This window comes from Zosterops lateralis, assembly GCF_965231275.1.
Source record: "Zosterops lateralis genome assembly, chromosome: 7".
Taxonomy (NCBI): Eukaryota; Metazoa; Chordata; class Aves; order Passeriformes; family Zosteropidae; genus Zosterops; species Zosterops lateralis.
In genome coordinates, this window is record NC_139767.1 from 25,300,599 (window position 1) to 25,314,713 (window position 14,115).

Below are 14,115 nucleotides of genomic sequence, written 5' to 3' on the forward strand. Positions count from 1 at the left end.
AATGTATTATTCCTGAGAGAGGAGCAAAACAGCTTCGTGTACCTGTATACAATAACTTCCTGGAGGCACTGCTGTGGCACTACAAAATACAAATATACCAGGGTTTGGACAAAACATTTTAAATTTTGCCTGAAGGGGGCTTGGGGATCACTTTTCATCTACTACACTTTTCAAGTAAAATTGCTATTTTTTGATAAAAAGCATCTGCACTCTGATGTGCAAATACATGATTTTGTCTTTAAAACGAAGTAAATCTTGTTAGATTAATTATTTTTGTATTTGTTCCCAGAGCTCCTTTTTACTTACGTGTATTTTAATTTAGCACTTCACACACTTGAAACCAGATTATATTTGCTTTTCCACAGCTGCTTCTCAAGTTAGCCAAGCCCACTACTTAATTTCTCCTTAGTGGGTTTCACATGGCACTCTGTGGCTACCTCCACTGAGCACACCCCTTGTAAGTTAAGTCCTGATTTCACAAAAATCAAAGCAGGTTTTATCACTTCCCTGAAAGGAGTTCTCTGCTCACAGAAAATGCTATGAATAAATTAATAAACTTCAGAAGTCGACCTCCTGCTTACCTGACTTGGCACTTAATTTGGCACAAAATCAGATGAAAATCTGAATGTTTTGAGGGCAGAAACAACCCTCACAGATGTTCCTGTGAGCTCTTTGCATAAAGGATAGTGTCAATTTGCCCTTTCCACAAGCAAAACCCAAACCAAACAAATCCAATAATGCCCTTTAAATTAAATCACTGAATTTTTTTTGTTTATGGGTATTAAATACAGTTGGATGTCATTTGTTTATCCATGTCTGAAGATTAATGCCTAAATCTACCCAAAGGACTTCTTCAATAAGCTACGAGGCAAGTCACACATCAAACAAATGCTCTATGTATGGACCAATTTAAAAAAAAGATTAAAATAATTTGCTATTAAAGGTGATAGTGCAGCAGCTGTATGCTTCCAGGTGTAGTAAAGACAGACTCACATGTAAATGACAAATAACTATTTGGATGATAACATTATGAAAGTATTTTTCTTCTTGCTGGCTACTACTAAAAGTGGGCTCAACAAACCCTCGCTCAATGGTGTTCTAACAGTATGAGCCATCATAAATTGCTAATCTCTAGGTAGCCATTTCCATATTTTTTGTAACAGATGGTAGAACAGTGGTGCCATTATATATAATTTATTCTCATATGATCCCCTATTGGTATGTTTTTCTCTTGCACATTAATGGAAACTCTGGTGGGATCTGAGTCTCAGCAGCTCAAATATTCAGTACAGATTCTCAGCAATACCATACATTTGGGGAAAATAATATATCATAGCAGATGGCAAGGAAGCACACAAGGAATGGACCCGGGACACAGGATTCCATCAGGAAAAGTTTTGAGGCCTGTGCAGCACATATCATAAATAATCCAAAGGAATACCTTTTAATTGTTATCTTGCCCACGAGCCATATAAATAATGTACAGTCACGATAAACTAAAATCACCAGCACAAGGGGACACACCTAACAGTGGAAGGCAAGATGCACTGCCTAAATTTGGCTGAATTAGAGATACAGAATTTGGTAATTAGAGTCATGAACTGATTCTTAACACCTCAGGGACTTGCTACAGTCAGCTCTCTGCAGGCAGCTCTTCCCAGTTGTTGACAAATGTAGTCATGATGGCAGATATCCAAGACAAGTCTATGCAGACGAGGTCACCTCTGGCAGGGGTTAGTCATGAGCTCGTGGGCTTGCTGGAGTTGCCTGCACTGCTTCTCAGGGAATGGATTCAGTGTGGAGCAGTGGCTCAGCAAACAAAACCTGTCAAGTCTGGGCTCATCAGGCTTTCTCTGCCTTGCTCTCCTCAACCCTTCCAGTTTTATCATCCTGGCTCTGGCATAGCTTAGCACAAATATAGCTCATCCAAGCGGGGCTTCATTCCCTTCCATTTGGCTTTGCTCCTCCTCAAACTAAGCTCAATATACTCATTATACCTCTGGGAGACAAGGTTATATTGGGTCTGACAATAGTAATATTCACCCTCTATTTTGTTCCCCTTCTTATCATGTCCTGAGGTTTTCTTTATTCTTCTAGTGCCCCAAAGCCACGACACAGAGGTGAAGGCATGTTACTTTGGAAAGGGCAAGACTCAAAGATTTAGTTCCCCAGCGAAGTAGACTGTTCTGGAAGACAAAAGAGGGGGATACTCCTCCGGTTTGAATAATAAGACTGCAGAATAGAAATATAAGATGGTAAATCAGCTAATTGTTTGAATCAACACCATCCACCACACTTCGCTGAAACGCCTGAACTTCTTGTACAAAATGAGTTCCAAAAATACCTTTCTGTACCAAAAAAAAAAAAAAAAAAAAAAAAAAAAAAAAAAAAAAAAAAAAAGCTGCAAAGTTCTCCAAATTCACAAGGTTTCCAGGTAAATACCATCAACATGGTTTCATTTGATGACTGGCTTCAGTCAAGGGTTTACATTTAAATTGGAAAATGGATTCTAGAGAGACCAAAGTAGCAAAAGGACTTCGGGACAGTCATGTGCCTCACCTCAGCATGAAAGAGTTTCCTCCCATTTAAATGCAAGATGTGGTGAGCAGCAAGACCTTAATTGCCAAGGCAAGAGAATTTTACTTGAGATGAAAGACAACCTGGGAGAGGTATTTGAAGATCCGAAAGATCTCATGATAACACTATCCTGTCAGTATTTCAGTAAAGCTTTATTCTGTAGGTCAGTTTAACACATTTCCCCAATCAAGAATGCCTTTTTGTTTGAAACAGGGCATATGTTTTGAAAGACAATATATATATAGTCAATATATATTGACAATATATATATATATATGTCTCATCATATATAACTTGTCCCAACATTTAACTACTGTCAGTGTGGGGGAAGAGAAAGACAGAAAGATAAACAGACAGACAGAAAGAAAGAACATTTTTTGAACTAGGTTTAGCTTCGGCTTGAAGCCACTGGATTTTTATGATTGTTCCCACCCACTAGCAAGTGGTTTCAGCAGTCAGAAATCTTTCTCTTTTCTTGGCAGCATGCAGCCAAGGCATGTCTTACACCTTTTCAGATCCCTTGCTTGGGTCAACAAAAAGGGTGCAGTTGCAGGTGCCTCTGCTTCCTCATCCGAGACCTCCCATTCTCCAGAAAATACCATGAAGGTGCTCCACTATTCTGAAGTGACAGATTTTGCTGGCATCATACTGTGGAGTTTGGAAGTATGATGAGCCATATGGAAAAAGATACTTATCAGAACAATGCTTTAATAAAAACAAAGGTGAAAAATACAAAAGCCTTCCCCATCTAGAATGCTTAATTATAGATCCCTATTCATTTGGCCAGGGGGACTATCTTGATGTCGAGTAAGAGCCCAAAAATAGCAGCTGGCTCAGGTGTCTGCTCAGATACCATTTAAAAGTCAGCATGCCTAGAAGTGCATAATGTGTGCTGCCAAACACCTGGCACAGGACTTTGTCAGGTCTGCTTTCTATTGTTTATCATTTCTTATGCTGCTCTGAGAAATTAGTAGCTTCTTCTGCACCCAAGATTTAGTCTAGGGAAAACAAATCAAAGCAAAATCCTAGGACTGTCTCCTCTTCAGGAGGATGTTTCAGCTATTCTGGAGAGTTCCTACCTTGGAGCAGCATGATTTATCTAAAAGGAGCAAAAATGATTTTCTGGTTTTCCACTCTGCAGCACCCATTTTATTTCATGCTGAGGCAAATAAATGCATCTACTGCTGTCTTGCTCCTTCCACTATAATGTATAGCAGGTTAAAGTCACAGTTCAGATCTCAGCAGGTTTCAGATTCGACTGCTCGTTATATATCAGGGGGTCAGTGTTCTAGCAGGGAAACACAAAAGCAATCTTCAAGAGGCATGAAATTTCTTATGTTTAGAAACTCTTCATAAAGGTCAGGGTTTTTTTTAGCTTTTATAAAGCCAACCTCCAGTTTAGAATACTACCAAGGTAAAATTTTCTCACGGATTAAAAACACAAGCAACTGAATCCCCAAACCAAAAAACAGTAAGCAGTTTAGTGGAGGTAACTTGTAAACATATTCTGTTATTATCATGAAATTAGGAGAAACAAGTAGCTCTCTGAGCTGCCAAGCTAACGATGCATGATTTCCAACATCTTTCTCCCATGAGGGTTTTCCAAAATCTAATAAAAGTGTACGCTTCCTTAACTTCCTTCTTGTGGGCTTTAATTGGCTTTTTGCCCTCAACCTGGCATAAATTTTCATAGAATGTGTAATTTGTAATACTTTTGAGACTTCTCCTTCTCTGTCCAAGATATTTGAAACATGTCTGCTTGTTCAAAATCATTGGGGGTGTGTGGGGGGAAATGGAGATAAACACTCACAGCATAACTTCTCTAGTTTCCTGAGGAGAGTCAGCTGAAATATTACAAAACTGCATTTAGCTTTCACCTCACATTGGTTTGTATGACCTAGTGGTGCAGTGCCCTGCAGTCTAGGACTGCTACCCCAGTGTCTGCCAGTGCTTGAGCAGCAAAAAATGGAATGTGGATCATGAAAAGAGCCAACCACCAGCAAAAACAGATGTTTGTGATGCTCATGTGGAAACCTTGTCAAAAGTGCATCTCAGAACCAAGTATTAAAGAAAAGACAGATTAACATGCACAGCCAGGCTATACAATACAAATCACATTCATAAACCAATATTTACATAAACATCTTCCTGAAGAAATCCCCTTACAGATACAATTTTTTGAAAGTGAATAGTGACCCCAGGGATACAAAGGGTCCAAAAAAATAATCACACTGTCTAGAAATCAAGCAACCAAAAAAGGCCAGCACTTACAGTGACAAGTAATTTCTGATTTTTTTTTTTAATGCTTTAAGATCCCTTACTGTTCCTTTCTACTCATTTAAAGTGAAGGTTTCACAGGGCTAATTCAGACAATCTTTCAAACACAGCAGCCTATGACACAAGACATTTCTTTTCTACTTCCATTATTCATAATTTCTCAACTACTCAAGGTTAAAATATCTTTTTTTCAGATAAAGGACAGCAGATCCTATCAGTGAGTAGTCTAGAGGGGAGACTGAGTGAACAGAATTGTCATGTGTATGTTCAGTGTTTCAAACTGTGCTTCCAACAACACTCATAGGGCATTTCAGTCCCCTCAAACACATTTGAAAATTTCACCAGCTAGCTCTTGATGGCTGGAGTGTCTCTGAAAGTGAAGATAATGACAGAAGATTGTGAGGTGGTCTTCCCAAATTCATGCAGCATCAAAGCATAACAATGATCGGAACCCAAGGAAAGCTTTGAATTTTCATGCTGTGACTCTAAAACTTCCTATGGAGACTGAACCAAAATCTACAGAAGCCAAAGAACTCTTCCTATTGACCTTAAGAAGCTTGACATCCAATGCAAAAGAAAGTTAAGGCACATTATACTGTTTCATAAAAAAATTATGAGACTGTTAAGCAGTAAATACTTCTTGAATAGCTGTGTCTGAATTTTGCTGTCTAGGCCTCAATTTTCTGCTCTGATATACACCTATGAAACAAGCTCATAGAGTCTGTATTCATAACATGCTCCAGTTGAATCAAAACTTTTAAGCAAATAGAATTACTGGATTTAGCATTCAACAAAAAAGATTTTTTTCAAGCAACCCATTCCAGCAACCTGCTTCAGCCAGATGTCTTTGGTTCAAGAAAGAAATTTAAGATGAAATCAGCAGTCCAAATTCTAGTTTCATTTTCATTATCAGATTATACTCAAGCCATTCAAGCCTCCCAAACTGTGAAGCAGGAAAGATTTAAGCCTTGTTGCCCTACTTCCTATCCCCAGCTCTTTACACAAACACTGCTAAACATGTTAAAATTATTACCATTCTTCTCTATCTGCGTCACAGTTGCAAAAATATCTCATATCCAGACAACTTTCTTCCAATCCACACGCACACTGTTGAATGCCCGGAAGGGATCCTCCCCAGTAAAGATGCTTTTCATTGGCACGGCCAACCCACCAAGCAAATGGCATTCCATCTGGATGAAAGGGAAAAAGAAGGGGGGAAAGAGAAAAGAGAAAAAGAGAGAGAAAGAGAACTTGATAAGCAAACTGGATTCTCCCAAGAATGCAAAAGAGAATGGAGGTGGACATGTTAGACAATACTCAAAGAAAAGACACAAATTGCAAAGTAACAAACCACAAATTTTGCCCAAGTTTCATTTTTTGGAATACATGTTGAGAGAGCAACAGTTCTGTTGTAACCCCATTTGGTTTGAGACTCAGCTGTTTCCCCTCAAGGCTCACGTGCCAGGTACTCAGGAGAACCTGGGCACCTTTCAGCTGCAAAGACTTCAGAATGGCAAACCCAACACCACTGTCTGCACCAGCTGTGTCCAGTGGTTTTTGTGTGACACTGTGGGGCAGATCTGATCATTGAAGGAGACTGAAAACAATTCTCCTGCCACACCAACACCACAGATTGTACTGTCCCAGACAGTATTAGACAAGGACCTCTTGTAGAGTCAACTGGTTTTGCAGGGGCCTCCAGCCCTTGATCAGAATTTCTTACCCTAACAGTCAGATATAAAGAGCAAAAATCTACAGAAATAACATCCTAACTGATCGATTACTATGAACTTAAGACAGTTCCTCTCAAAACTAAGACTAAAATTTCTATTGGTTTCTCAGGGAGCAAGATTAGGAATTTTATTGTGTTCTCCATGGGTAGAATTTGCAAATGTAAAGCTCAATATTAAAACAGGTAGGACATAAGTGGAGAAAAAATATTTCCCTGCTTGGGAATCAATTTACCTCTGTGAAGCTATTTTCTATCTACAAGAGCTTTAAGATCTATGTATTTATATAAACCAAGACAGTTTTTTTGTTCACATTTCAGAATCCATTATGCATCAAGCATTAAGTATTAATAGTCAGATAAAGTAAGCAGAATCTGATGTAATGAAATTCACAGATGAACATCTTCTAAGACTGACTTTGTCTTCCAGCTCAGCTAACTTTTTCATTGACTCCTTAATCCTTAAATCAAGAAATGTAATCAGTTATATGTACAGGTAGATGGCAAAATTTAACAAAACTGACATATCAAGACTTTTTGATCAAAGGAGCTTGGAAAAATAAACTGTATGGCTAATGAAGAAAGATGCATTAATTTATTCTTCTGATTTACTAGCATTATTAGTAGGGAGTATTTCTCATTATACAAGGCAAGAAAATCTAAATTATGAAATGCAATCAAGGTTAACTGTAGAATGTAGGGGACTAATTAAAATGAGTTTTAGAATCACTTGGCAAAATTAATTCATGTTTATTTTTCTGTTAAGCTTAGACTGCTGAACTGTAAATGCATGAAAAAAGGAAAATAAAAATAGGAAGAGCAACTCCATTCTCATGATACCAAAAATTAAGACACAACAGATTTGACCAATACCCAGAGGTACTCATTAGAAAAACACAATCCAAGTACATCTAAGGATTCATCTTTCAAAAACGTACACATTCATTTTAGGCCTCATATTATTGTCAACACATTTCTACTTTCTTTTCTATTCAGCTGATTTTCTTGCAGAAGTTGATTGCTGCAGCCAGTGAAACAGTTCTATACAATATTATTGAGAAATTACTCAGTAAAGCTTGCAATAGTAATGTTAATTGAATAAAAGGGTGATTTGTCTAGGACTAGAAATAGATATTATACAGAAGTGCTTAATCTAATTTTAAAAGTGCCCATTCTGGAAAAAAAAAATATTTAGATAAAGATAAATTCTTCAGGCCAACAGCAAATAATGGTGTTCATTAATCAAATACAATCTGTGTCAGTTTCCTTTGGAGGAAGTCATTATATACTTAAACATAACAGTGAAATAAGCAATACTTTGCGTGTATTAAGAACAAGTAATTTTCTGACATCTTTTTCAGATCTGTTGTTATTTGTTTTATTGAGCAATACCAAGCAAACACATGCACATTCAGATTTATGGTATAGACTGGGGAAGTGGTAGAAGTACCACTGTTTGAGTCATTTACAACTAAATTAAATACAGTGCTAAAAAAAGAACAGTCAACATTTTAAGAAACAATCTCAGATTGTCAAGGGAACAGGCTATAAAAAACCAGTATCTTTTCCAAAATTCTATTTATTAAGCAGAGTTCTGCCACCTTTACCCAAGACAAGTTGATTTTTTCCACTAACTAGCCCTCCCAAACCAATTGTAGCATTAAGGAAAATTATGCCCTGATTCTTCAAAATTCTTTTCCAAATGCTCAATTTTTAACACACGAGAAATCAGAGCTTTTCATCAAAGCTCTTCCAAATCTACAGTCCTTCATCAATACCTGCAGAGTTTAGGAATTCTGAAACTTATACTGTATGTCACATACCTGTAATGGTGCACTAAGGCAATACTTCACAAGCAATGCCAATCAATCTGAGTTCTTTCCAGAAAGTTTACACCATTATATCTTGGCAGAGCTAGAGGATGTCTTGCACTGAGATTGAGTTTGTCCAGCTTGTGTTGATTGAAATTCTTTCTAATGGGTCTGTAGATTTGTTGCACAATCTTCACTTCTGTAATCATGGTACTACAATTTTTTCAAAGCATTATCAATTCTCCACCACCTCAAAATGAATTAATTTCCTTTCTGTGGTGAAGCCACAGACCAAATCAATGACATTAAGCAAGTATTTAAAATTATCCCATCACTTTATGGTAAAATAAGTCAGTAGAGTTCTACTTTAATATTTCTAAGCTAAAAAATACATTAATAAGAAGTGCTACTAATTCTTCATTATGTGCTTACACTGTTCCTAGCAATGCATTATTTAGTAAAAAAGGTTGTCAAAAGCTTACTGCACATTAAAAGTATTCTTTTCCGTGCATTTTTTTCTACTTATAATGGAAAAAAAATCCTCTGTGAGAAAAAAAAAATTAATGTTGTCTTTGAACTCCATGCTCTGGTTTTGAAGGAGAGTATGTGTGAAAAAATATCCCAAACCAAGCAAAACAAACAAGCCCCAAGTGAATGAATTCACCAACAGTAGAGAAGTGACCAGTTTCTTCCCAGCAATTTCCTTCTGCACTGCTTAAGCTGCCTTAGGAAGTTTTCAATTTTGATAACAAAAGTCTTAAAAAAAGCAATTTTAGGTTGTATTTCCTGCAGAGGACAGGATGACAGTAATGTCACTGTCTGGAAGCCTCTAGAAACAGCTGTGGTATTTACACCACTGTTTTTTTACCATAATTTAATGTAGTAGTATAATAAATATAACATAAGCATAATGTAATAATATGAAAAATATAATGATAATAAGATATAATTATAATGAATTATGAAATAATAGAAAATAACTGAGCAGACAGACACAATTTTGTATCAAACCAAGTACTCCATTATGCTGTCAGGCACAGACTATAGAAGGTACAGCTGGCACAGATCTTCTAAAAGGAAAGAATAAGAGGCATCATCTTCTGTGGATTCTCTGTTCAGCAGCTGGGTGTGTGCATCCAAAGGGCCAAGGAAGTCTCTGGAAACCCTGACATGTACAATACTGCAGTACATGGACAAGAACTCTGTGTCCATCCAGCCAGGGAGGGAGGGAGGGTCAGGCTCCTCTTGGATGTCAGTTCTCCAGCAGATTTCTCATATCTGCTCCACCAGTGTGCTGAACTCAGCTGCTCCTGTGTGGAATCTGCCTCAGCAGCAGCAAGGCTGGCACCAGCCCTATTCTTCTTCACCAGCACTGAGGACTGAGGACTATGAAGAGCATAACAGACACATGGAACTCATTTCCAGTGATTCTCAGGAGATGCAGATTGAGATCAAATTCACCTGCAGTGCATATCTGCCTCTTCTAGGAAATGGCTGAAGATGTATTTGGTGTCCTTCCACCAGCTCAAAAGAAACTCTCTTCTTCAATCCCCCTCATACTGACAGTTGTCTCATTTTCTGTATTAGGAGACACTGACATTTGTAACAATACCAGTTATTTTCAAGGGTGTAGGTTTGTTTATGTTTTAAATGGCATTTCTTCAAAAATTATTTTCATAGACACTCAGAAGCTGAAGGAGTGACAGAAGCAGCATATTCCAACAGCATTTATACACATTATACACATATCACTGTGTGTATAAATTCCAAGCAACTCTGTGGACTCAGTTGGCCTTTATACAAGCAGAAAGTCTTAGTATTGACTTTTATGTTTACACAATGTGAGTTAAAAAAAAAAGCTATGCATTTTTAGAAGCATTATATTTAAAATATTTGTCAAGATTTGTCTGCTTGATTTGTCAGTTTGTTCTTGCTATAGCAACAAACAAAAATCTAATTATGGAAACATAGCAAGATAAATTTGATCCTGTGTTAAACTCCTGTGCTGTATAAACCTAAAGTCTGACACAGCACTTACCCTTAAGACAGTCAAGATTTTTGCGGTACCCAAACTATTGGAACACGTCAGTTAAAGGTCTTTTTCACCACCATTTCAGGTCAATTTATTTGCATTTGTCTTCTGAAACACTGAAAGCATATTGTATTCAAACAACATTGTCTTGGCAATCTTCATGTTCATTTTGTTCTCCAAATTCAAACCAAGTTAAGCAGAACTGAATTTGAAAAATCTTACATCTATAAACTATAAATTTTACTGATGAAAATGTAAATTAATTTACATCTATGCTGTTTTCTCTTAAAAGGAAAGATTCACATAACAAGAGGTAGTAAAAACTAGGAAAATACTGATTGTAGAATTGTAGAATTGTAGAATTGCACAAAGCAATAAAAGGCCATTTTTTGAAACTTCACTCAAAACCATTAAATATCTATTTCCACTAAGCACGTCAACAACACCAAATCCTGCAAACGGCTCACCTGATACATTGAACAATATGTGAAACAAGCAGTTTGCAGATTTTTCTTCATACATATGTCGGTATATATACACAAACCTATGAGGCAATTTCAACCCGAGTAACTGAATTCGGAGGCCAAATCAGAGTACAAATAACCATCTCGGATAATAAGTTTTTAAAAGGCTCTTGAATAAACGGAGAAAGGAGTGAGAAGGGAAAACTGACTCAATATTTTTGCAAGGGTTTACAAGATCTTGTTTGTCTACACTTAATTTTTTGCATCATAACACTTTCACAGCCTTTTATATTGGAATTTTTAACATTCAATTGACACAAAACTAAATTTTTCCCATTTGGCCTTTCGCCAGGGAAAAAAAATACAGTTTTGATAAATCAAATAAAAAGTATTTAAAATAATTCTAGACAAAATAAGGACAAATTGGAGAAATATTCCATACTTAGTTGAAAACACATAGTTTATACCTTCTTAGAGGCTGTTTGTTCAGTCAAGTCTGTGGTATTAATGACTCAGAATCTGCATTGGTTTAAACAACAACTCCCACCACTGGGAAAATAAACTGATAACTCAAGGCAGGGTGAGCTCAGGCTGTGCTGCATTAACCACGATGTGCTTCCCATTCTTTGAAGGAGGTGCTGAGATTTAACAGTGCAGACATTTAAATGCTGCTCTTTGGTTTACAACTCTCGGTGAGGGTCTCGTGGCTCTGCCCCCACCATGTGGAAGCGACACTCACCCCCTGGGATGTCAGGCTCTCTGCACCTCGCAACCAACTCTGCTTTTAAGTCAAGAGCAGGTTACCTTGGGGAAAAATAAATGTAATATGGACCAGGAAAAAATGAGAATCCCCAATGACATGGTTCCTTTGAACATTACTTAGACAGTGATCCACCAAGTCACCCAGTTGGTTTTGCACTACTCTGCTTCTGTGGGGACACACACCTGCTTTATGCCTGTCTCATCCTTTTTCAGTACAGACATAATTACTATCTAATACTTCCTTCCATTACTTAAAACCTTCCCCATGGCAATCATACCAGTTTTATAGTCCTTTTTCTCTCTTAAAACTATAACCCACATATCACTGCCCTAATTTTCAGAGATGACAAATGTGGTTGTGTTGGAAATCAGAGGTGGTAGAACACTGCACAAAGACAGTCACTTTCTGTATTGGGTACCAACTGTGCCAGCCAACACCCCTAAGCATCTCACCAAATTTGATTAAAATTTCTGGTCAGGTTCTGTCATTATTCAAATTAGCTATCCAAAAGTAAAGTAGTCCTGCTAATGCCAATGGAACTATCCAACAGGCAAGATCACAAAGTTTGCTCCTCGTTCTAAAATTATTTTGTTAAGTGTGGTTAGGAAAAGGGGGGGAAAGGCAGTACTTTGCTGACATTTTGTTTCTTGTTATACAGATTTGCTGCCAAGGTGCACTGCTTTCACAGAGTCCCAGGCTGAAGTAATTGGCTTAAAAAAAATCTCTAAAACAAAACAAAGAAAAAACCACACAGTAGCATTTGTCTGCTTCCCTTAAGCAGAGAAACTGCTCTCCCTCTGGAGCAGCTGTTATCACAGTGTGCTCTGTTCCTCTGGAGTTGTTAAGATATCCTCATAGATGAGAATGGGCAGAAAGAAGGTAAATAAACATGGACCTTTGCTTCCTCTACATTTAGCAGGAGCCTAATGAGCCAAACTGCTGAGCTGCAATGACAGAGTTAATGCCACTGAACACTTGGAGTTCCTCACCAAAAGCAAAATCATCATCAACCCTTTGAGAGACAGATTTGAGGATGAGCATAAGGATTTCAAACCCAAACACTTTTAGATGTTGAGGAACATTAAAGCTACATCCAAACTAAAATGTAATGCCTCATGAATATCCCAGATGAAGGCCTAAGAAGGCTGAAAATGAGTACATGCATTCATTCTCCTCTGCCAGCCCAAGCTGGGTTGTTTTCTCAGTAAAATTCTGGCCAAGTGACAAGTTTCCTGAAAGATGCAAGTGGGACTTCAGCAAAAAACAGAAACTATGTGAACAGCAGAAGGCATGCAGGTTGGGAAGGACAAACAACAACAAAAAACCCAAAGAAGATTATAACTTTTAGGGACAAATGACAAAACAGGAAATGGCAGCTTTAAATCCTCAGTAGTTTTGCTGAAGATGAACTGGATATCCTACCCTGCTGAAACAAAAGAATTATCTAATTTCCTCTATTTTCTGCATTCCAGCTCACCTTCACTTCAAAATTTTCCCTGTTGCTTTCAACTCCTTTTCCTCTTCCTCATTCTCCTTTTCTTTTCCGCTTTTCTCTGTTTAGCCTAAATCCTCCAGGTAAATTCAGATAAACAAGCCTGACACTGCCTTAACAGATAAGCCTGTGACATTGATGCATGTCCTGCCACATCCTTACTCTGTACTGGGACCAGAAACCCATCAATGCTCTGGATTCAATTGCAAGTGAATAATGACCATGGATAAGCCACAGTGGGCTCCAACACAACCCTGCCTGGGCCAGGGGTGGAGCTCCTGCTCAGCAGACGTCTGGATTTTTTGCCCTATGTCATAGGTATAGCCAGTAGGAATAATGGCAACATGATGAGCCCATCATTTCTTGCCCTCACACTGCTCAACCAGCTCTTCTGTGTTCATTCTCATCCTCATTAGCCATACCCTCTCACCCCTTTCCACTGGAATTCCACCTTGTAAGGTGGCTCAATCAGTGCCCAGGAAATGGTCTTTCACTCCTGATCAGTTCTTCTGCAGAAGTATAAAAATGGTTAGTGAGAATAAATAGTAGTGAGTGGTGGATTAACAGATTAATAAAGAGAGGATAAACCACATTATGTAATTCCAGCTCTTGCTACGGGACACTGAACGATCATGTGTGATTTTGGGGTTCTCTGCACCTACAGCAGACCAACACTCCTCAGTGGTTCTCTAGGGCCAGAGGAAGACAACAGGAGTGACATTTGCAGCCACTGTAGTCAGACTGTAGCACAACCCACTCTCCCCGTGTCCTACTGAAGTCTTATCCACATAATCTTATGAGCTAACTGGTTGAGGTGCCCACCTCCATGGAATGGAGGAAAGCATGGAAGAGATGAGTGAGTTTATAAGTTTAGACACATCATATGCTCTTCAGAGCTTTCTTTTTAAAGGATTTTATAATGGATGTGAAAGGGCCACAGGGAAAGGAGAGAGCACTGAACTAATGCACC

At 38.1% G+C, this 14,115-nt stretch overlaps 1 protein-coding gene across 1 annotated transcript in view; it reads right to left on the reverse strand.

Annotated features, from left to right (window-relative positions):
- The window catches only part of CNTNAP5 (contactin associated protein family member 5), a gene marked incomplete at its 5' end in the record, with an annotated part of 262,361 nt that overhangs the window by 40,942 nt on the left and 207,304 nt on the right, over positions 1-14,115 (reverse strand). Inside the window, one exon of the mRNA XM_083865251.1 lies at positions 5,888-6,044. Coding sequence (XP_083721377.1) covers positions 5,888-6,044 — 157 coding nt within the window. The remainder of the gene's footprint in view (positions 1-5,887; positions 6,045-14,115) is intronic.